This window comes from Canis lupus, chromosome 1 (assembly GCF_048164855.1).
Source record: "Canis lupus baileyi chromosome 1, mCanLup2.hap1, whole genome shotgun sequence".
NCBI classification, from domain to species: Eukaryota; Metazoa; Chordata; class Mammalia; order Carnivora; family Canidae; genus Canis; species Canis lupus.
Genome location: NC_132838.1, coordinates 27971289 through 27997189, shown reverse-complemented (window position 1 = coordinate 27997189; position 25901 = coordinate 27971289). Strand labels below are relative to the sequence as shown.

Below are 25901 nucleotides of genomic sequence, written 5' to 3'. Positions count from 1 at the left end.
TCACAGCCAAATTTTAAGTCCTCCTGTGCAGACCTTTTAGTGGTATTAACTGGGGAACAAGGTGTTGATAAAAGTGGTGTTATGTTCAGAAAAGAAACTACAAAGATTCTAAGCAAGCCTTTTCCTTTCCTTTTTAATTGACTTCCCCATTCCTGACTTCGAGGCCTCATCCTTGCTATTATTCGCCACAGAGACAAAGCCCAGAGATGTGCATGTGAGCAGCACACACACGCACACATGAGCATGCACAGACACACGCAAAGGAGAAATTATGGCAGGTATATGTTGGAGTATGTATGCATGGGAGGTTCCTGGAAGAACCCACAATAAACTGTTGGTGGTAGTTCCTGGAGACTCCTGGTAGTGGTTGTGGAGCTAGAGACGGATCTTCTTTCTTCCCTTCAAAAACCAATTTAGTGAAAAAACAACCACACCTGTGAATGTTCTAAAAAGATATTCTTCTGTTTCCTTTACGAAGTGAAGCATATGTGACCAATATAAATGGAACTGGCACTTTTGTATGGCTATAGAGTAAATAGTAACAGGATGGAGTAACTTTAGCAGATGTGTAAGTAATGGACGGCTCAAATTCATTTTCTTTTATGCACTTGGGTGCTTCAGGGCTTGCTCTCGTTAGGTTAAAATACTCAGTGAAAAAACTCAGGTTTAGAGACCAAATCGAGGCATTAACCAGCACAGCCTACGTGAGACAAAGCCTTACCACCCATCTTACCATTCCCACATCCCCAGCCAGTATCTCTCTTCTGTAGCCCCAGTGATTTGTAGCAACTAGGCACAGCAGGTATGAGATCTAAATCTTCATTTCCTTTATAAACATCATTTGGAACCCCTATCAGGGACTTTGGGATACATTGAAAATAAGGTGACACAAGTAACCTGTATGTGTCCTAAAGGACACTCTTCTGGTTTTGAGCAGAACTGAGTAGTAAGGTACATACACATAAACGTAAAGCCATAGTTTATCATTCATTCTTTTAATAAGTATCTATTGTCACCTGGCTATGTAACTGCTACTAAGGCTAGTCCTAGTATGCTAGCATTCTAAGGCCCTGAAATTTGGTAAAGAAGTCAGGACACAGTCCCTTTTGCTGCAGAGCTGACAGTCTAGAAATATCTAAATTATAAATAACGGGCAATAAAAAGTCTTTGTTTTTCCAGGAAGTGTATGTTTTTGTATATTTTCTGCTCCCTCTTCACTTTTTAATTTCTATTTCCTTGAAATGAAGATTTTTTCCACAATTAATTTTTAGTCATTGCTTTGTGAAAAAGTATCCTTTTATCATCTTTATTTTCCCACAATGAATACTCATGACTAGTATTTACAATCTAAGTCATTTGGCTTTAAGTGTCTGTATAGTTGGAGGCATTCTGGTGTAGTGATTTTAAGCCTGGGCTTTCTAGCTCCATTTTCCTTTTCCAAAGTTACATTATTTTGGCATCTGTAAAATGGGCATAATGATGATAATACTTTTCTGATAGGGATGTTTTGAGCACAAAGTGAGTTAGTTAATGCAAAGCACTAGAACAGTATGCTTTTCCCTCTAGACTTGAGGTGTAGTCTTTTGCCCTAGAAGGCTGACACTTGTGTTTAGCCCTGTGAAGTTTTCTAGCACATGCTTTTCTGGCCTGGCCAAGTGCTGGGTCCCTTGCAGCAGTCCTTCGGTAGTTACTGGACAGGTTCAAAGAGACCCGCGCTCAGAGCAGGGGACTGAAAACGAGTAGCAGGTGGGAGCGATGACTCTTCAAGACTGCCACTGAGCTGGGGAGATGCTGCAGTGAGGGCAAGTAAATGCAAAGCTTTCCTACCGTTTTTACATTGCTCACTCACCTTTTTAATACAGCCTTTATTCGGTCACTATAAACCTTTGTTTTCCAGAGTTTTAACAAATTTGGTTCTGACAATTCCTGCTTGCTTTTTGATGTTTCTGTCCAAAGACAGGACTTGGAGGTACCTACTCTGCCATTTTGCTGATGTCACCTCTCTGGATAAGATTTCAAAGGTTAACTTGTCCATACTTCCCCTCCTCCAAAGAAGGGACAAAAAAAAATGACCAGCATTTGTTCAGAGGGATCACTGAGTGATGAGCTAATAAATATGCAGCCCATTGTAACCACTTCATAAAAATATGATTAGTAATTACTTTCTGAAATGTAGTGTAACTTTAAATGCTTGATATTCTAGGTCTAGGGAAAAGTCCACTGCCAGATTGCAGTGGCATTTGCCTGCTTTTAAGGAAAAAAGCTAAAGGTACCATCATTCAGTCCTCAGTAACAGTCCTATATGCTTTTAAATATCTGGAATGTCTGTTTGATCCTTGACCAAACTCTGAATCCACAATTACGCTTCATGAATATTGTATGCTCTCTATATGGAATGATAAAATACAAACTCAAGTCACTGAAGGACTTTTGAAGCCCACTGAAAAATATATAGAAAAAATATAGAGAGACAGAAAGAAAAGACAAAAGTAAGCTGCATATGGAAAATACCTGCCAGGGGAAACAGCTAATGCAGGATCTCTTTGGAACACTCATAGGCTTACGTTGTTATTCTGCTTTATTTCCCAGAAGTTACTTCCCTCAAGTGTTCGTCTGGGATCAGAACTTATACCTCTTAAAGCTGAAATTCAGTACTTAGTAAAGCTATCCACTTCTCCACATGTTATATAGATGTTTTTCATTCCCTGGACATCTTCCCACTTATTTCTCCATGGGCCTAATGACCTACCCACTGAATACCAAAGACATGTTGGATAAAGAATCATTGTCAAGATGTATGATTAACTTGGCTTAAACACTAACACAGTTTTACAATGAAAACCTTCCATCTCTGCCATTCAAAACTTTGTAAAAGATGTATTCATGGTGCTTTTGCTTATGCAAAAAAATGCATTTCATAATTGTCAGGTATTGTTTTCAACATGTGTTTCATATCAGATACAAGAAAGGTCAAATGAAATCTTTAAAAAAAAAATGTTGGCTGCATCTGCTATAAGTAAGTCTTCCAGCACATCTGGGAACCTCTGTAAAAAATTAACTCAACATTCTGGACTCTTGGGATGGCCAGATTATTAACTGGTTTTTCAGAAGCACTCTGTGAAAGCCAAGGCATATAAGAAATATTTTTAGACCTGTAGACCATTAAATACTGTATAGTTAGCCCACTGCATGAGAAAAACAGCAGGTAGTTAAATGGAGGTGTCTAGTTCCATTCACAAGGGAAAAAGAAACCATGCATTTGTTGGCAATTGCATTTGACAGTTTAGATTCTGGCTAAAGTGTTATTAGAAGATTGAATATCAGACTTCTTTATTAAAAGAAAATTAAACATTAAGAATTATAGCAAAGAGCACATTATAATCATAGTGGCCTTGAATCTGACATAGCTTCTGTATAGGAAAGCTTTAGGAACATTTTTTCCTAGAACCCCACATAAAATCCAGATCCAGATTTCTATTTTTTCTCTCCCTTGTCAAATACCTTTCTGGAGGTAAACTCAAAGGAAAAATACTAAGGAAAGTTGTCATTTGCTCTGAAAGATACTCAAAACGTTTCTCCTTTCCCCATCATGCCTAGGAATATGTGTTTGTTCATCATTTATCTTGGGCCTGGAAGTCATCCCTTATGTTACCCTTATGGTACAATGACCCTAAAATCGCCATACTTAGTTTCTCCCCTATACCAGTGGATAAATACAGCTTAACCCATGTTACCTCTGTTTGGCAGTTAGTTGGCTTAAGCATGGCAGAGATTCCTGAGGAGTCTGGTACTCCAGTCCTCTCTCCCCTCACATGGGGTCCCGGTATCGGTATTGATTTCTTAAGTTTCTCATTGCAATGTGTAGCCTTAATTGAAGACCACTAGAAAGCAATGTGTTTTAAGTGGAGGAAAGAAAAATCTAGTTGTGGGCTAGACATGGACTAGTCATGGACAAATCCAAATAACATATTGAATTGAGTTTGAATCTATGCACAGTTTTGGAGATTATTCTTCCCAGCCTCCTATTGTGTTATAGTCATAGATAGTAGTCTGAAAGATGAAAAGAGCCAATCGTTAACAACTTTTTCCAATGAATGTATTTGGTAGTACAGTATAGCCTAAACAATTTTCTACATCTTTATGCAAAGAAAAATAAATGGTTTGAATGGAATGTCAGGAGTTAAACATCAGGCCAGGGCCCAGCCTTACTGTTAGGCAGGGCGGCAGTTTCTTCCAACATTATGCATTTCTGGAATTGTGTATACTGACTGAGTTAACCCAACTTTCAATCTTCATGACTTCAGGACTCCAACATCAAAAAGTCAGGAGGGTTAACACCCTATAAGAAATGAAGACATGTGTTAAGACATTTTGGCATAATGATTATCACCTTTAATTTCTAATAGCTTAAATTGAGGGGGACTTACAGACTTCATTTTTAATTGTTTAGAGATTAATAATTCAGTCATTTAGCACATGTTTACTGAATGTCTATTGCATGCCAAGAAACCTTCTGGACTCGTGAAATTTATAAGAGACCATTAAAAAAATGAATGAGACAATTATAGAAGAAGTGCCCCAGGGAAATAAAAGCAGAAAGGGAAAGACATTTCCATTTTAAATAAGGTGTCAGGAAGGGCTTCACTGTGAGGATGACATTCGAGCAAAGAGCTGGAAGAGGTGAGAATTATGCAAATATCTGAACAAAGAAAGTTCTAGTCTGAGTGCTCAGCAAGCACAACGCCTGGAAAGAAGTCTTTCTTTCTTTTTTTTTTTTTTTTTGATACTGCTATCCGTATATAGATAATTCAGTTAATAGAGCGAACTTTTTCTATCAAAAGATTCTATCTCTTCTAGCCTGCAATCTGTCATGATTCTCCTATTACCATGTTTGATTTTATGACCATGGCTAATAACTCCTGTCAATTATTGAGCCCTACAGGGAGCTACGCCTAAACCTACACCTAATCCTAACTTTAACTTTGCCAACTTTTCTAATAAGGAGACTAATCCAAATAATGTATTGAATTGAGCCTGAATCTATGCAGAGTTCTGAAGATTATTCTTCAAGGCTAAGAGAGATTATGTAACTTTTCCAGGGTCATACACATAGCCAAGTCTGGGGCTGCCATATTTTATTACACATCATTCTGACTCCAAAGCCCATGCTCTATACAGCAATATCTAGTTATTTCTACCAACTTTGATCTAAAATAAATGCAAGGAAGCTTCTCTTAACCACAGTGGAGGTATTGCAAACAACATAAATAACTTCTGGCTATCAGTGTGACCTTCTGTAAGTCACTTTACCTCTTTCAGAATTTGTTTTCCTATCCATTAAATAAAGAGGCTAAACTAAGTCATGTGTTAAATCCATTCTACCCACAAAATACTATTATTCTGTGATACATTAACTAACACTGGCCCCTTTACCATCTTTTAAATCCTACCAAACCAATGACGTAGTCAGTGAATATGCAGTGATTGCCTTTTCTGAGCCAGGCACAATCTACAAATACCATGCCCCCAAGTAATTTCCATTTAAGAATTTAATTATATGCTTTGGTATAGAATATATAAAGGTTTGACCTGGATTCCAGTCAAACCAACTCTCGGTGTCATCTTTGTTTTGTATTTTAACTTACAAATGAAAATGTGTGATTGCTGGTTCTGATGCTATTACTGAAAAATATGTATGAAGATGTGCTCCCTTAAAGTTTCTAAATGACCACGTATTGGGGTGCTTGGGTGGCTCAGTCAGTTGAGCACCTGACTCTTGATCTAAGCTCAGGTCATGATCTCAGGGTCATGGGATACAGCCTAGCATCAGGCTCTGTGCTCAGTGGGGAGTCTGCTTGAGATTCTCTCCCTCTCCCTCACCCCTCCTCCCTGTGCTATCTCTCTCTCTAAATAATATATAAATCACTAAAAACTAAAAGTAAAAAATAAAATGACCACATATTGCCTGACTCCCTACTCATGTCATCATATTTATTGCCCCCATAAGTGTTTGTCTCAACTGCTGGCACTAGAAAATAGGGATGCATCTGTCTATTTCACTAGCATGGTTCCCATTTATTCTACTTAGCATTGTCCCTATTCTTCAATATGTTATCCACAAATACTCATTTGATGAAATGTATAATTGAATTAATTCCAAAATTGAGGATAAATCCAAATTCTAGAAACCAAAGTCAGTTCTCAACAGGCATCTTGAAATGTCAAGACTTGGACTCTATTCCTCAATAAGTCATTCACTGAAGCTATGTTACCTGTTAGTCCTCAGGATCCTCATCTATGAAGTAAAGAGGGAGGTGACAAAAGATCTCTTCCAGCTCCCCAAATCTCTGATCCTTTCAACTCTGCTAACATCTGATTTAATAGAGGTTTAACATGAACATCTTAATTTTATGTAGACCAGAGGTTGAAACTGGAATGTTTGCTGGGCTGGCAGGAAACATAAATAAGCAAAGTGGTTTGGATGGTAAATTGTCTTAAGCAATTCATAGTCACAAAGACCAAACCAAAAAATATAAAAAAACAACAAGAATGCAAGTGAAAGAAAGCCTCCAAAAGAACATTTGTCTACTTACTTGGAATTACAATCTTTTCAGAGGCCAAGAATATTCTCTATGCTCCATGTAACATGGATGTAATTAATGTTAAGCAACTGAATGATGATAAATCATTAGTTCACTCAGAACTATAAGACCTACGATCTCTGAGGAGATTCTTTGATGAATCTCTTGACGAGACTCCTATTATCCTTGTGTACACTGTCAGGAGGTTGGTGATACCAGATATACAGACTGTGGGATGTTTGTTGTAGTGAAATAGTGTGGATGGATTCTCATCCTGCCATGAGCAAAATGGAGGATTAACCCAGAGTAGAGGCTGAAGAAACCCACCCACCCACAACTGTGCAAGCATCACCACTAAGCACCCAAGGATGATATGGTCGGGATAGGTCAGTGATGGAGCAGGTGCTGCCAGAAGGACTACAGGTGCAGTACACGAACCAGGGCCCATATGTCCTCCACAAGCCCACCACATTAAATTAGGCCCAGTGTGGTTCCTTAAGTTGCCAAGGACTGTGGACAGTCTTGACCACATTTGGCCATGCTTCCTGGTCCCCAGGTTCCAAAGCTCTGAAGTGTTTTGGACTCCTCCATCTTCCCTCATTTTCAGTCATCCATCAAATCGTATGAAATCATTGCAGCTGCCCTTCACAGCCATCCCTCTCTTTCTATTTTCACAGTGCCCTTGCTCATCATGCTCTCATCAATGTTTCTCTGATGGTACAGCAGCCTCCTCATCTCCTTAGCTTTGATCCTTTGTGACTCTGGTCTTTCATGCAAACTGCCAAGGCTCTTGAATTCCCTCAGAGTGAAAGATTCATTGACATTCAAAGCCTTTCACCATCTGGCTTCTACCAGTCTCCAATCATTTCTCCCATGAGCCTTCTATTCCCATGAGACTGTTCCACCAACAATTGCCTGACCAGGCCTTATTAAGTTCTGCTCCTAGGTTGCCTGGGTGGCCCAGCAGTTGAGCGTCTGCCTTTGGCTCAAGGCGTGATCCCAGGGTCCTGAGATTGCATCCTGCATCAGGCTTCCTACATGGAGCCTGCTTCTCCCTCTGCCTATGTCTCTGCCTCTCTCTGTGTGTCTCTCATGAATAAATAAATAGAATCTTTAAAAAAGAAAAAGTTCTGCTCCCACAACTTTGTTTGTATTGGCCCTCCCACTTTGGGTGCTTTTCTACCACCTGTCCACCAATTCAAATATTGCCAATATTCTCCAAACCTGCTCTAGTTTCTCCCTTTTCCTTAAAACCTTACTCGATAACTTTGCACACACTATTGCTTCCTTTTTTAAAAATTTTATTTATTTATTCATGAGAGACACAGAGAGAGAGGCAGAGACATAGGCAGAGGGAGAAGCAGGCTCCTCGCAGGGAGCCCAGTGTGGACTTGATCCCAGACCCCAGGATCACACCCTGAGCCAAAGGCAGATACTCAACTGCTGAGCCACCCAGGAGTCCCTGCTTCCTTTTTAAAACATGGACAAGATGTAATAGTTATATAACATTCCTCATCTTGGATTTAGAGGTACTTAATATGAGGTTCCATAGACATCTTTGTGGATGACTATATCTTACTTCCAAATCAGAAAGTAGGGTCCTAGTGATCAATGTGTTTCTGTTGCGCCCTTATAACAACCAGAAGAGCATCTTGGCCTTCAACAAAAGCTTAATAGATACTTGCAGATATAATAAAGCCATACAAGAGAAAAAAAAATCAAGGAAGACTTTTCTTCCCCTGGATAAACAGAACTGAATTTAAGCTTAATATTTGGAGGATGGCTTTATATCCTATGATAGCATCTAGAGGACATTTTCAAAAGCCTCACTAAAGCAGTCTGAGAAGCAAAATCTTACTTCCCTAGATATAAAATGTTCTTGCTAACTTTTGAGTATTGTGTAACCTGAGATGGGAGAGCATCAACTTCCCTGGTTAAGAAGAGACCAGCATTTTAAGAGTCCCTATTGTATTTTAGGAATAACTTATGAGTTTAACAGTATTCTATTAGTAGCATACTACCAAAGTCATAAAAAGTCATGTGCAAATTATAAATAAGTCAAAAGTAAATCAGGGACAAACCCATATGTTCTGGTTTATTTTTCCTGTATCATCACCACAGGTGATTTTAAATTATTAATATATGCATGTATATTTATTTATTGTGGGCCACTGTTCTTGAAATCAAGATAAGATAAAATGAAGGAAGGTGACCATAACTATTTCCTTTCCAGCAATCCTGCAAATATTACAATTTGTCATTAATTGAAGGCATTTTATAGAATTATTATCTGGCTCATTTTTCATGTCAGTGGAGTCTCTAATGACTTATTCCCAGGTTTATTTCCCAGAGCTTGTCCAAAATTTCTGAACATCTGACATCTCTCTAAATGTGATATTCTTATGTACCTTACCTTCTTATATTAAACTACTTTTATTCTTGTTCAAATGCCCTTATCTTTCTAATGTTCTAATGTTATAGTAACTTATGAAAGTACTTCTAGATCTCAAAACTCTAAGGAATAAGTATTTAGCAATGACCTTCTAGAAGTAATCTTTCCTTCACCCTTGCACTCTAAAACTTTCAATTCTACTAGGCAAGGAGATTTACCCTCCTTTCCCTCAAGGACATGTTAGAAATAAATTGAAAGTACCACTTCTTTTAGAAAAATATTTTTTAAGATAACCTCCCCCCCAAATCCTGTAAGGATTTAAATAAGTGAGACTAAATTCTGTTGGCTTTGTTGAACTCACAATTTTAAAGGATCTCTTTTTAAATCATCAGTTCCAAAGCGCACTGTACACAAAATAGTGCAAGGGCTCATTCTGTTCTTCAGAATGTTTATGCTGTCATTTATTAAATAAATAAACCTTAATAGCCTTCATTAAACTTTAATAAATCTAAGTATTGTTGAAATTGTTGGTTGTGCTAATGGCATGTGGTTATGGAAAAAAAAAAAAGTCATTGGTTAAAAACATTCTAAAGAAATTATAGATGAAGTGTCATGATGTCTGGTATTTGCTTCACAATAGTCCAGCCTAAAAAAGAAGGGAATGGATGAACTAAGATTGGTAAAATGGTAAAGTGTTGAAAACTGTTAAAAGCTGAGGATAGGTACATAAACACAAAAGGTTGACTTTTGTGTGTGCCTGAAATTTTTACCTCAGTAAAGAGACTTAAAACCATTTCATGAGGAACAGAGGAAGGAGAGAGGCCTGCCAATCTAGAAATGGAAGGCTAAGGTGAGACAGAATGGCTCCTCTCAAATATTTGAGGAATTATTTTTCAAAGAGAGCAAATCTGTTCTATCAATTCAAGAGGGAACTAGAACTGGTGAGCAAAGCTTCAAGGATCCAGCCTGTAATTCAACTAACAATTAGGGCAGTATTTTAGTGGAATATGTTATTCCTTTGAAGGCATTCATACTGAGGCCACTTAGTGAAGTTTGAGAGATTTTTGAATTGCTGCTCAAAATGTCAGCCAGGGAATGGTGCCAGTCCATACATTCTTTTTTTTTTTTCCTTGATATTTATATTTTCATGGTTTTTTTACCACAATTTTACTTCCAAAATCATGTTTCCCATCAATTAAAAACACTTCACATTACCAGAAAATTCCATTAATAAAATGTAGACTATTTGCATTTTTATTTATCAAATAGTTTATGTGCCCATCTGTTATATTAACAGGTGGAGGAAGGTGACTGATCCCTAGATTTTTTGTGTGTAGTAAGAATGATGACCATGAGATCTTCTCTACTAACATATATTTTCCGTGTACATTACAGTTATATTAACTGTGGACAACATTGTTCAGCAGATCTCTAGAAATTAATCACCTTGCGTAACTGAAACTTTATATCCACTTCCTCTGCTTCCTACTTCCCCAGCCCCTGGTAACCACCATTCTACTCTCTGATTTTATGTGTTCGACTACTTCAGATAAGTAGTATCATGCATATTTGTCCCTTTGTGTTTGGCTTATTTCCCTTAGCATAAAGTCCTCAAGGTTTATCCATGTTGTTGCAGATGATAGGATTTCCTTCTTTCTTTAAGGCAAAATAATACTTCATTGTCTGTATATATCACATTTTCTTGATCCATTCAACTGTCTAGAGACATTTAGATTGTTTCTATGTCTTGGCTGTTGTGAATGATGCTGCAATGAATATAAGGGAGGAAATAACTCTCTGAGACCCTGATTTCTACACGTTCTTTGATAGTAGTTCACAAGCGAAGGAGCTTGTGCCAGATTGTAAATTGATGCACTGCTTCTTCCATCAGTAAAGACCTGCTATGGAAAGAAGAGGTCAGCAGAACTAAACAAGGCATTACGTGACATTCTTGAGTATTTTGATTGTTGCTGCAATGGAAGGAATTTATCCATTAAATAGTCATAGAGACTTTCACAGTAATCAAATTATAGATACAAAATATCCATAAATGGAATGTCCTTAACACTAAGATTTATATTTCCCCAATTTAAAATATAGTTGAAAGCCAAACATCACATTAGTATAAAGTTACACCCCCAAAAAGGGTTATTGCTGTTCCCTGGAAATTATTGTGAAGAATCTATTATTTGGATACGCGCTAGGCAGAGCCATTAGGTTAGATGCATAATATACATATTGCATATGTGCACATGCTACTATTTTTAAAATATAGATTGTTTTAATTATAAAATAAGAATTCATTTGTTTTTTTTGTTTTATTTAATTCTCATTAGTTAACATATAGTGTGGTATTAGTTTCAGAAGAATTCATTTTAAAGTGCTACTGCATTATTTTTTTTAAAGATTTATTCATTTATCTATTCATGAAAGACACAGAGAGGGAGAGGCAGAGACACAGGCAGAGGGAGAAGCAGGCTCCCTGTGGGGAGCCCGATGGGGGACTCGATCCCGGGATCCCAGGATCAGAACCTGAGCCAAAGGCAGACACTCAAACACTGAGCCACCCAGGCATCCCTAGTGCTACTGAATTAAAAATTGCTCTCCTTTATCATGTGTTTTCCCAAGTATATATACTAAAGGTACCATTTCTGTTATGTACGAGTCCAAAACACATTTCATGTGATAAGGGTCCTTACATTAATATGTTGCTAGTGCTACGAGACCTCTGTGAAGAGCTGTACAGTTTGCACACTGCAAAAAGCACAGGGTAAGGGAGGTAATGGAAGCTGAGCTCCAGCAGCCATGTGCTTATCCAGCCACAAGCTCTGGCAGTGAAACTGCATCAGGTCAAGGGTCACCAATGATCCCAATTTGCCCAAGACTGAAGGGATGTGCTGCATGTGCGAGCTTCAGCCTTGGAATTTTGCCTATAGGACTGTAGGTTGGAAACAGCTGAAACAGTGAATCTATTTTCACATCACTTGTTTTCTCCTTATGTTTTCAAGGCAAAAGAGCCATGTAATCATGCCAGCATCCTGACCAAGCCTGACCCAAGAACCTTCTGGACTAATGATGATTCAGGTATTATTGGAAAAATACACTGTGGCCCTGTGATGTCCAGGAAGCATTATGTAGTAAAGCTCCACACAAAGGCAAGGTTGGGGGGGGGGGGGGGAATTGTGTTTTGTTTCTTTGTTTGTCTATGCCTAGTCCAACCAACACTTGACTATATACTTCACAATCAATTTTATATATGTATTTATATGTTATATATATATATAATGCAAGTCCTTTTATTTTATCTTATTTTTTAGTATCTAAACCTCATATATGATCAGGTGTAGCTTTATGGAGTGTGAAATATCTTCAAGCATTGGGGGCAACAGAGGAATGAGTCTATTTCCTGGGGTGGAGGACAGAGGATAAGGTGGGCAAATACACTGGCCCCAGTTTGTCTTCCAGAGGAAGTGGATTTAAAAACCCAAGGTGAGGGGATCCCTGGGTGGCGCAGTGGTTTAGCGCTTGCCTTTGGCCCAGGGCGTGATCCTGGAGACCCAGGATCGAATCCCACGTCAGGCTCCCGGTGCATGGAGCCTGCTTCTCCCTCTGCCTATGTCTCTGCCTCTCTCTCTCTCTCTCTCTCTGTGTGTGTGACTATCATAAATTAAAAAATAAAAAAAAAAAAACTAAGGTGAGTCATACTTGAGAATGCTTAGTGGAGGGCAGGCATGATTTCTATCCAGGAGTATGAATCTAGTCAGAATCAGAGGAATCTCACTTTCTGAGATCATAGAGAATATGCTTCAGGTTGTGTAATTAAAAATTACCCTCAGACAAACAGTATGGTGTGGACATCCACAGATTTTTTTCCTTTTTTTTTTTCAGTGTTGAAACGTGAAACCTAATTACATGAGGTAAAGACCCACTAGAAATAAAAAGAGAAGGTTAAGCCAAAGTAGCTAAAATACCTAAGAGAGTGTTATTAGAGCTTTCACCTTTTCTAATTAAGTAGGATGTAATTCAGTAGATTCTTTTTTTTTTTTTTAAGATTTTTATTATTTATTTGCTAATGAGAGACACAGAGAAAGGGAGAAGAGCAGAGACACAGGCAAAGGGAGAAGCAGGCTCCATGCAGGGAGCCCAACGCGGGCTTCAATCCCAGGTCTCCAGGATCAGGCCCTGGGCCAAAGGTGGCACTAAACCACTGAGCCACCCGAGCTGCCCAGATCTAATTCAGTAGAAAGCAGTAGTAGAGTAGTAGAGATGATACCTCATATTTGGATGAGGCCTCACAGCTTTATGGAGTGTGTTCACCAGAATCTAATTTAGTGTTTGTGGCAACCCTGTGAAACAGGAGGGGCAACCTATTCTCACCATCCCTGTTTAAGAGATAAAATCAGACCCTGAAAGAGGTTAGCTGACAGACCCAAAGCTTATGACCAGAAAATACCAGAGCTGGGAGTAGGTCGGAGAGCCTGCTCGCCCAGTTCTAGAACATGCTTCCTTAGAAGAAGCTATTGGTTCTTGTAAGAACCAATGTGGGCTAAGTCCCCGATTTCATCTTTCTTCTATAAACGAGAGTCAGAGACTATGCCCATTGGCAGAAGCAGGGGGGCTGAGGAGAGGAGTACAAAACCCTCTCATGCCTTTTTTTTTCAAAGGCCAGGCTGATAGTCTAAACTTTCTATCAATTTCCTCTGTCAAAAAAAGTATTCTCTCTTGTTTTCTGCTTTTTGAACAGAGATGAAAAACATGGAAGTAAATTGGTCTATTTATGCTATCCTTTTGGTCCATTAGTAGTACAACCACAAACTAAAACAAGCCATCCACTGGCTAATAGCACTATTAAGACTCACAGCACATTTGTTGTGAAGAAGCTGCGTCGAACAAAACATCACAATTGAAAAATAAAAATGGTTCCTAAAATTCTGTAGAGAGACTGGAATGGGAAGGGAATCTATGCAGGACAGGCCCAGAAAATAGTGTTCAGGCACTTTCTGGAGCTAGAAAAATTATGTTACAAGAAAAATGAAAGCAGGGATCCCTGGGTGGCGCAGCGGTTTGGCGCCTGCCTTTGGCCCAGGGCGCGATCCTGGAGACCCGGGATCAAATCCCACATCGGGCTCCCTGCGTGGAGCCTGCTTCTCCCTCTGCCTATGTCTCTGCCTCTCTCTCTCTCTCTATCATAAATAAATAAAAAATTAAAAAAAAAAAAAGAAAAATGAAAGCAGAGGTACCTGGGTGGCTCAATTAAGTGTTTGCCTTCAGCTCAGGTCATGATCTCGGGGTCCTGGGATCAAGCCCCATGTGGGCTCAGTGGGGAGCCTGCTTCTCCCTCTGCCTGCTGCTCCCCATGCTTATGCTCTCCCTCTCTCTCTCTCCTCTCAAATAAATAAATAAAATCTTAAAAAAAAAAAACTACTGTAGAACATGTAGACAAATAATAGAAATACTTCAGGTCTACTCATTTAAAAAACTTTTTTAAAAATTACTTTTGTGTCATCAATGAGATTACAAAGATACAATGTTCCCTCTGCAGTGGCTCATCTAGCAAAGAGCTTCCACAGTAACCAAGTCTTAGACTAGGGTCTATGTCTATGATTTTGGGAGGGAAGGAGAGAGAGGCTCATTGTTCAGTCAATTCCTGAGACACAGGAAAATCCCTATCTGTGCTGGTGGAATTATCTTTGGCTTCTTTTAATTGTTTCATATATTTCAAAGGTCTGATATTAAGCACATACATTTTTATAAGTTATAATTTTCTAATGAATTGATCATGTTTCACTTTCTCTCTCATGAAGGCTTTGCTTCAAGTTTGTTTTTTTCTGATATTAATACAGCCACACCACCCTTCTCATGCCTAGTCTTCTATATCTTTTCTATCCATTTGCTTTCAACTTATCTGTCTTACACATAAAATGCTTCTCATACAGATCTCTTATAGTTAGGTTTTCCTTTTAAATCCTACTGGAAAATCTTTGGGTTTTTTTTTTTTTTTGGAATGTTTATATCTATACCTATGTATAGATATATAATGGAATATTATTCAGTCATAAAAAAGAATGTGCATACCGCATCTCTTCTATTCATCCATCTATGGATGGACACTTAGATTGCTTCCATATCTTGGAATTTTATATATCCTAAATAAGGCTGCATATATCTCTTCAAATTAGTGTTTTTGTTTTCTTTGGTTAAATAGCCAGTAGTAGAATTACTGAATCAAATGGTATTTCTATTTTTAATTTTTTGAGGAACCTTCATACTGTTCTCCACAGTGGCTGTACCAGTTTGCATTCCCACTAACAGTGAAAGGGAGTTCCTTTTTCTCTACATCCTCACCAACACTTGTTATTTCTTGTGTTTTATATTTTAGCCACTCTGATAGGTGTAAGGTGATTGTGGTTTTGATTTGCATTTTCACATGATGATTAGTGACACTGAACATCTTTTCAAGTGTCTGTTGGCCATCTGTATGTCTTCTTTGGAAAAATGTCTATTGAGGTTCTCCACCCATTTTTAAATCAGATTATTTGGGTTTTTTTGGTGTTGAGTCATGGTAAGTCTTCTATATATCTTGGATATTAACCTTTTATCAGATATGTCATTTGCAAATATCTTCTCCCATTTATTAAGTCGCCTTTTTGTTTTGTTGATGGTGTCCTATGCTGGGCAAAAGGTTTTTTATTTTGGTGTAGTCCTAGTAGTTGATTTTCTTTTGTTCCCCTTGCCTCAGGAGTCATAGCTAGAAAATGTTGCTAAGACTAATGTCCAAGAAATTCTGCCTATGTTTTCTTTACGGAGTTTTATAGCTTCAGGTCTCACATTTATCTTTGATTCATTTTATTTTTATTTTTTTGTATGTAGTGTGTATAGTGATCTAGTTTTATTCTTTTGCATGTAGTGGTCCATTTTTCCCAACACCATTTGTTGAATAGACTGTCTTCCCCCATTGTCTATTCCTGCATCCTTTTTGTAGATTAATTGACCATATAAATGTGATTTTATTTCTGGGTTGTCTGTTCTGTTCTTTTGATCTATATGTCTATTTTTGTGCCAGTACCACACTATTTAGATTGCTATAGCTTTATAGTATATCTTGAAATCTGGGATTGTAATACATCCATCTCCTTTATTATTGTTTTTATTTTATTTCCAGTTAGTTAATATACAGTGTGTTATATTAGTTTCAGATGTACAATGTAGTGATTCAACACTTCCACACACCACCCAGTGCTCAGCACAGCAAGGACACTTAATCCCCATCACCTATTTAACCCATTTTCCCATTACTCCCCCCTCAGGTAACCATTATTTTGTTCTCCTATAATTAAGAGTATATTTCTTGATTTGTCTCTTTTTTTTTCCTTTGTTCATTTGTTTTGTTGGCTAAATTCCACATATGATGAAATCATATGCTATTGTGTCTTCCTCTGACTGACTTATTTCTCTTAGCATTATACTCTCTACCTCCATCTGTGTTACTGCAAATGATAAGATTTCATTTTTTATGGTTGAATAATATTCCATTTTATATAGATATATATATAGATACAGATTTATCCTATTTTCTGTATCCATCTATTGATGGTCACATGGGCTGCTTCCATAGTTTGGCTATTATAGGTAATGCTACTATAAACATCACAGTGCATAGTGATATCTTTACCTTTGATATTTATTCTCAAAATTGCTTTGGCTATTCAAGTCATTTGTGATTGCATATATACATTTTAGGATTATTTGTCCTAGTTCTGTGAAAAATATTGTTTATATTTTGATAGGGACTGCATTGAATCTATAGATTGTTTGGTGTAGTATGGACATTTTGACAATATTAATTCTTCTAATCCATAAGCACAAAATATCTGAATACAATATGTCATCTTTCACTGGCTGCTTTAATTTTTTTAATTTTTGGTTTTTGTCACTTTGACTATGATATGTCTTAACTAGAATCTGTGTTCTTTAAGATGTACACCCCTCAGGCTTAGGAATTTAAAGGTCTTTCTAGTATATTAGTAGTTTTCTTAGAATTTGAATCTGAGGAATGAAATTATTTCTGCTGTGGTTTCTACACTGCTGTGTGTCCTTTGTTCTTCAGCATATTAGCACTCCAGCTACAACTTTTCCTAAATGTCTTCAATTCTGTTAAATGTAAACACAAGCTAAAGCAACTTTAGAGCCATCCTTCTGCAACATGCAAACACTTGAGCCTGTAAGTGGATTCTTTACAAAGGCAATATTCTAGTCACAGTATGAATTTGATTATGTGAACATTTACCAACTCCTGAAATAATTGTGATAAAATTATTCCATCATTTCCTACAGCAGATATATTTCAGTGAATGGCACATTTCCATTCAAAGCCAACCATCATAAGAGTATTTTACTTATTTAACCTAACATATAGTCTCTTGATATATAATTTTTAAGTAGAGTTAAATAGTAGGGGTAATTAGTCCACACCGATAGAAAGAGATGCTAAATTTTAAAATTATATTATTTCAAAATAAAGACTAACTGAGGATGAGCACACCCTGAATCTGGTGAGATTGTCTAGATAGTCATACTCACTGTCTGAGGGAGTGAGAGAACTGGCTTGCTCAGTTGCCATGTGTAGATATGGTAGTTAGAGAAACAAAAGTAATTTTTAAAAGTTTAAAAAAAAAACGTAATATAGAAGTAACATTTCATCATAGGGAAGAAATGGAAAATACAGAAAGGAAGAAAATTAATCACCCATAATCCTACCACCCACACTTGTTTTCATTGGACTGGACTCTCGCACATTCCCAGCATTTGTTCTGACACTGAGCAAACAGGCTACACAAGTTTAGGTTCTTTCCTATTTTCTTTATTTTTAGGCTTTGAAACCTGAGTTGCTTGTTTTTTCACACGTTTGCTTTTCAATTGCTGGTCCTATAGTGGCCTGTAACAGTCTCTTAAATTTGAATCTCAAGGTAGGTTGAGTTTCTCCACACTTTCAAAATGTGCATTTTTTCCAGTACTCCTCATACTGTCTACACAGATAATGCTCTTTGCTTAGAGGAAGTCAGATAATGAAGTGGTTAAACAATAAGGTTTCTTTTGCAAATGGTATGATTTTAACTGCATGCTTGATTTGCCAGGTAGGAGAATATTACCCTCTGTTGTTCTCTCTGGGCTTTGATTTAAAGCCACCTTTTAATGAGGAAATGTAATTCTACCGTTGGGATTTTCAGAATGTCTATATTTCTTTCAAGCAAAAGTTAAAGAGCAAGAATCATTGTTGTGCAATTTTTTTTCCAGAGGGAAAAAGAAATGAATTTTCTCTTATGTTTTTCAGGATTATGCATTGTTTCTTTATATTTTCTAATGAGTCATCACATTTTAAAATTCAACCCAAATTTCTGGGGATGTGGAAATCACTATAAAGTGGTATATTCATATTTATTCAAGAGTAGTAATAGCTTATGTGCCAAATGTAGAAACAAAATGATTCATAGTTTAAAAACATATGGACTACAGAAATATTTCAGAGAATATATAAAATTAGATCATTGAATTAATATAAGGAGAGGGAGGACTTCATTATATAGGTTTAAAAAGCAAAGAAACATGATTTCTAGATTTTTTTTCTTAAAAAGCAAGTACTCTCATATTTATATCTAGAAAACAGTTGCTTCTTCCCTCAAAGTATGGCAGTATCTAACAAAAAAGAAAAACATGAAACAAATTAAATTAGATCTGCTTACACAGAAACTTTCCATCTGATACATGCTGGCCAGTGTAGACTTTGCCTCTTGCTATTAAAGATAAAACCATTGATTAAAAATCTATGGACATGTAAAAATCTTTTAAGTGGACTGACCTCATTTACTCAGGTTCTAACTACAGAAAGGGAGCCATCTCATTAGTAAGGTCATCTCACCCAGAGTGAGGAATCCCAGAGTTCACCAATGCCACCAATGGCAGCAGCTTTGCAAGGAACAGGGATACAATCATAAAGACTCTGCACTTGATGCATTTCTGAATGACCCTATTTCTCCAACTCAATCTTTTCAAAATCAAACTTGGTATTAGTTTCCACCATCATAGATCAAGTAGCCATAATCACCCTTGGTTTCCTGAACCACATCTCTCAGTCATCTGGACTTAACTCACTCACATTAGAGTTGACCAGCAAGCCATTTGGCCAGGCTCACCAGTGAGCATGTGTGAAGCAACAGGAAATGGCTCAGCAGTTCACCTTCCTCTGTGGTTAGGCTGTGAACTCCTGAGAAGGGCCAGCTGAGTTGGCCACCAACCTCATTGCTTATTATCCGTGGGACTTGGACAAATGGTTTCACTCTTCTACACTTCCCTTTTATACACCTGCAAAAAAATGTAATATTTATAATAGGTCATAGAGTTTTGTGAAAGTCAAAGGAAACAATGCAGGTAAAGGTACTTGGAAGTATATCCAGTATATAGCTTGGGCTCAATTTATGTTAGCTCTTCTTACTTGTAGATAGAATTATGTCACATATATAAATCTGAACACAGATACCCCTGCTCTATTTAGGGATTACAAACCATGGGTTGAAAGAATGCATTTTATTTTGTCATTGATGTTACTATCTCCTGCTTTACTGGACCTATAGCTCCCTGAACCACAAAGCTCATTATTCACTGTCAACTGTTATCTGGTTCCCCAGACACAAGACTGATAAGTTTCCTGAAAATAGACATATGGCTGGACATAAAATCCTGAAGCTGGAAAGAGCCTTAGACATGACCTAGTCATTTAGATAAAATATCACCTTCTTCAGCAAAGATCTGTAAAGCAACTGAAGTCATTTTTACATGACTTTAACCTTTTACAGTGGTATAGAGGGTTCCAAGTTCAAGGATGAATTCTTTATCCCAGTGAGTAGCAAAATATCATCTCAAAACTCCTCCATTTAAAGACAGTAGCATTTAAGTTATGTTTGATGGCAAAAGTTTGTCAAATTCAATCCCCCCCGATTATCCTGCTGCCAAATGTGTGCATATGTGACTGCAGACTCAGTTCAGCTCAACACAGGGAAGCCCCCTTCCCTCTCCCTCAGACCATGGAAATTAAGAGTTTAGCTTTCTAAAGCTTTACGTTGGAGCAAAATCTGTTTCCACCTTTGTTGAACTCACAGTTGTTTCTTCCTCTGTGTGATGACCAAAATTAACTTGCTATTGCTGCTGTTTTACACAAGGCTGAACTGAGTTTCACAATGGCTGATTTTTCTGATTCCCCAGAACTCTTTCTAAATGTTTTCACACAGTATTTCTTGGTGCCCATTTTATTCAGATCATTCATGTCAAAGATCTTTGATTTTCATAGTATTAAAGGGCATTTCATTATAGCTAAAATGGTACCAGAAAATTTTCTCCCTTAGCAAATGCAAGGAAAGTAGATTAAATTCAACTTCACAGTTTTGGAAAAGTTTGTTTTCTCACATTTAAAAAAATATTTTACTTAAATTCAATTTGCCAACATCTAGTATAACACCCAATGGTCATCCCATCAAATGCCCTTCTCAGTGCCCGTCACCCAGTTACCCCAAGCCCCCGCTCACCTCCCCTTCCACAACCCTTTGTTTGTTTCCCAGAGTTAGGAGTCTCTCATGGTTTGTCTCCCTCTCTAATTTTCCCTCACTTAGTTCACCTCCTTTCCTTTAAAGTCCTTTTCACTATCTTTTATATTCCACATATTTTTCTCACATTTTTTTAAAGATTTTATTTATTTATTCATGAGAGACACAGAGAGAGGCAGACACACAGGCAGAGGGAGAAGCAGGCTCCATGCAAGGAGCTGGACATGGGACTCGATCCCAGGTCTCCAGGATCACGCCCTGGGCTGAAGTCTGCTCTAAACCGCTGAGCCACCTGGGCTGCCCTTTTTCTCACATTTTAATGGGCATTTTGTTTTACTAGTTTGCATCAGACTAATCAGATGTGTCAGACTAATCAGACATATTTTTAAAATGTAGTGGATTTTGTTTGCCGCTGATCTGAAAATTTCCTAATGTATTTTATTACTTTAAACATGCTGAAATATTCTGCCCCTGACAGCTTTCTTTTTGCCCAAGAAGAGTGCCCCATAACACATGATGCATAATGCATGAGATAATAATATTTCAGGAGGTCATATGTCATCATAGGAAAAAACAATGAAAAAAGGGCTTGGGAGTGTTGTCTTAATAACAGAAGAATTTTATTTAGTCAAATATAAACATAGTTTTGAAAATTTGAAGAAAGATACTTCTCAATTTTAAAATTATACATCATAAAAAGAATAGGTCAATGACTAATAATGAAAACAGGCTTTCACAAGGATGAAATGGCCCACAAAAATGGGCAGGTGTGGGACAGAGAAGAAGATATTGGGAATGGAGGGGTGAGATGCACTGAGGGGAGGAGGACCATGGGGATATGGAGAAGTATGATCTGGGATGCTCAAAATGAACACGGAATTGGAATTTAGGGCAGGGAGCCTCCAGACAGCTCATTTGTAAAATGGAGAGGAAATAGAAGGAAATCAACCCTAAGAGTCTTTCTTACTCATAAACTCTTTTTCGACAAAGATGCAAATTGATAGCAAAAAAGAAAATGCAAACAGATATAGAAAAAAAATATTAGCTCTGTGTGGGTTGGGGCCTTTGGCATAGATTTCATTGAGCAGTGTAGCTCCGGGGCCCATCTTTCCCTCAGAAATATGTGGCACTGGGTGTTGTATGTAAGTGATGAATCACTGAATTCTGCTCCTGAAACCAATATTGCACTCTATATTACCTGACTAAAATTTAAATTTAAAAAAAAAAGGAAAGAAATACGTTGCAATCAGTTCTTCCACTGACTAAAATTTTGGCTCTTAGAGGAAAATTTTATATTAGTAGTTCAGCTGCACTGTTCTTGTAGGTATTACATTATGTAAAACACTTGAGTTTTTAAATTGTGCTTCACCTCATACCTCACCTCATCTGATCTTTCCAATTGCCCTGTGGAATTAACCTACTGGGTGATAACCCAGAGGATATTTGAAGAAGTTAAGTGTTTTGCCCAGAGCTAAATATTGAGTCATAAATACTAAAATACAGAATTGAAATCAGATCTGGAAACTCCACCAGGTCTTCGGCTACAACTTCACAAAGGTAAGAGGGATGTTTTGTGATGAGAGTCACTTGAATGTGGACACAAATGTCCACATTCAAGTCAAGGAAAGGGAAAGGACAGAAAGTCAAGAATGAGATTCAAACTAAGATGTGGCCTGGTCATGGGGCAGGGCGAGCTGGGGAAAGGGGGAAATTAAGGTAAATGCAGGGTTTGTTTTACAGGAGGGAGATAGAATGTATCATTTCTTGCCCAGTGCTCTACTGGGTTCTGTAGGGAGAGGGGCAACAGTTTTCCCCTTGAAAGTTCAGGTAGATAAACTGGACAGATACAGGTAGGCTATGAACAGAATAAGGTAAATCCAAGTTAAAATAATTACAGCTGCCTACAGATATGTGAAGGACTGTCATTTGGAACAGATAGAGACCCACATTATTTCTCTAGTTTAAAGCAGAGCTTTTGGTGTCAGAAAATCCTAGATTTGCATTCTGGTTTTACCACTTCTAGCTTTGTTGCATCACACAACTAATGCTTCCCCCTTTAAGCTTCAGATCTTAAGAATGAATGGGGGATGGTAAGTTCTTCATATGGTTATTATGAGGATTAAATGAGACATTGCATAAAAAACACTAATGCATAGTACCTGCCACTTAGTCTAATCGTTCAATGTATGCTATTGTAACAAAATGTACTGTAGAAGTTACAGAGAGGAACATGTTCGTTTCAGCTTATCAGTACGCTCCTGGCACCACCACATGTACCAGCTTTAGATTGCACAGAAGAGTCAGTCATTAAAAAACTTTCATGAGAGTATTTGAACATGTTCTACAGAATAACTTTATTAATTGATGCTAGTTGACCATGGTAGAGATAGCATTGGAAGTAGTGATGATTCTAGTGGAAAAAATAAAGAAACAAGAAATAGCTCAAGAAATGGGTTAGTAGGATTATTGTAGGGAGGTTCAGAGTTCCTAAGGGCCTCTTAACACTGATAGAATCTTTTCACAGTTCTATAAGTACCATGAAGTGAGAACAGTGGTGCTGGTCAAATGAAAGCTCTAACTTTGAATATATACAATAGTTTCAAACTTTAAAACAAAGAGAAAAAGAGAATTTATTGTGTGGGCTATGAACTGTCCTTCATACACATGAGCACATGAGTACAATAGAGCTAAGGTGAGTAGTGGTTGGGTTATTTTTAGAAATGCCAGTGAGTCTCCAGTGATCCAGCCACATGACTTCACCCCATCTCTTTGTGAGACAAATTACCAGAAAGCAGTCAAATCAGAAAGGATGGTTCTGTAACAAAAAATAATTGGCTGGGAAAGATAACATGTTAGATCCAGCAGTTCATGTTCTAACAATAAAAGTGTTAGATACTTTTATTCCTAAAGGTAACCTACCTAGGTGAGTGTGTTCTTCTTTGATATCTTTATGTAAATGTGTTTTCAAACGTTTTCAAAATATTAAAAGTTTAATAGTTTAATAACATTAATGTCATGTATAATGTATACTATATATCCCGTATACATACATATAATATATTGTGTGTAATATTAATTCCAATCCTTTATAACTGTTTTAAGAAAAGATTTGGAAAAAAACGTAGCAGTCCTGATAGACCTTACAATATCCCCATTAACCTTACAGAAATCGATAATCCTAAGAAAAATTAAAATCCAAAGAAAAGTACATGGGAAGTGGAAAGAAATAAGAAGGAGGCAGAGGAGGGTGGCAAATGGGACTGAGACAACATGCATGTTCAGTTCATCTCTGCCCTTCTGTTATCAAAGGAAAAGTCAGAAAGCAGTGGGCCATCAGTAATGCTTCCGAGAGCAGTTTATGGACATAAAGGTATTTACAATGTGGCAAGGAGAAGGAAAAAAAAAACACATGTTTTTCCCCTTAAAAGGCAAATTTAAGTAAGGCTTATGAAACAGAACTTGCCAAACTAGATTTGTGTTGGTATATAAATAGGTATATAAACAATATGATTTGAAGAATGAATTCCAAACAAGTCTATCATGATGATCTATGCCTGTGTTCTAAGGCTTTAGTTTTTAAACAATATTTTATGAATTGTGAAATAGAACCATTGTACACATGGACAGTAATAGTCTTGTATCTTTAGAATAATCATTTGCTCTAAAAGAGGGTAGACTGGAATTTTAAACATAAAGTTTTATAAACAAATAACGTTACAGCAACTTCTTTAAGTGACCATATTGATTCAGTCTAGAAAATGAGGCATTCTTCATGATTCCTATCTTTTGCTCACATCTGTTTAATTTCTTCTCTGTGATTTTCCTGTGGTCTTATACAAAGCTTATTTTCTTTCTTTTTCTTCTTTTTACATTTTATTTGTATCTTTTGTGTACTCATGATTATGAAACAAGTTTGGTGTTATTCAGGCCAGAAGTAATTAATACATCTGAAACTCTTAGTCAAACCACAGTTCTTTTGAGACAACCAATTTTGTTAAAAGGATTCTGTAATCACAATTCAAAAACAAATAGTACTACAAAAATGTGTCTGATGGTATGACCATATGCTCTTAGAAAATTTGGCAATGACAGCTAATCATAGTTCTGATCCAGGATATAATAATAAAAAACAAAAACAAATTTATGCCCAGTAACTAGTCCAGATTAAACATCTCCTACTTGCAATGTGTCACCTGACCAAAGGATCGTGGCTTTTAATGTTCATCTCAGGGTTTTAAAGCTGAGGAATGATAAGTAGGAGAAATTATGGTGGCCCCAGCAGAAAGACTTACTCATTAAACATATCCAATATTTACAGAACATTGATAATGTGCAATACGTATGTTAGGAAGTGAGGAAAGACAAGTGCACAAAATAATCCTGCTTTTTCTGTGTCTCTAATAACTGGAAAAGTGTAAACATGTGCACAGATTCCTATAATCCCTGCTTAGCCAAGGGGGTCACTGCTAGTGGAGATGAGACCATGAGGTTATTGGGGTCTTAAGGGCGGGAGTCGAGCTTCAAAACTTCAGAATGAGCTGTGTGGAAAATGAAGTTCCTACTTTATCTCCTGAAATTCTAGGAATAACCAATCATGGAGGCATGATGGACACTTCCCAAAGTAACAGATATCAAAAAGTCACATTTTCCTGGGGCTTTTTGAGACATCAGAAGGACTAAGGTGCCATATCCTGGCACATGGAGTGTTCAGCAACTTTAAGTCGCCAAGTTGTGGTTCTGCTCTGTAAAACATAAAGTACGTTTTAGGGGATCCTCAGAATTTTCCACAAAAATTGTTCAGTGCTAAGATAATGCCCCCTATACTTTTATTCATTATTTTTCAAGTACATTAAGTGGGTGGTCACGTAGTATAGTCAGGGCATCATCAACATTTCTTTGAATTTTTGCTTGGTAAACTGATGCAGTGCCCAATTTTCACAGGGTTACAAAGAATATTGTAAATTATTAGCTAAATGAAGACTAGAAGGACAAGAAAAACAACAAAACTTAAATATCAAAGCTAGCCAGGAATGTTTTAAAAATAGTGAAATATACTCAAATCTACTAAGCACTAAGAAAGCAGCAAATGATGTAGAATCCTCAGGAAATAAAAATCCAAGTGCTAAGTATCAAGTCAATGGATTAGTGCATTTCCATATCTCTGTGTGAGATTAAGCTTGCATGTAACCCCCTCAGGGTATGAATGACACCACTGAGATACTGACACCTATATACACAACTGTGGGAGCAGACAGCTGCAATACTCTAGCCCCTTTCTAGAACACTGCTCAAGGACAGTAGTGAATGAGATCCTCTCAGTGGGTGGAACTGAAG

General features: G+C 37.3%; 1 protein-coding gene across 1 annotated transcript in view; it reads left to right on the top strand.

The window, feature by feature from the left end:
* The window catches only part of SGK1 (serum/glucocorticoid regulated kinase 1), a 109858-nt gene that overhangs the window by 64244 nt on the left and 19713 nt on the right, over positions 1 to 25901 (top strand). Inside the window, exon 3 of the mRNA XM_072824275.1 lies at positions 11982 to 12057. Within this exon, the coding sequence (XP_072680376.1) occupies positions 11982 to 12057 (76 nt within the window). The remainder of the gene's footprint in view (positions 1 to 11981; positions 12058 to 25901) is intronic.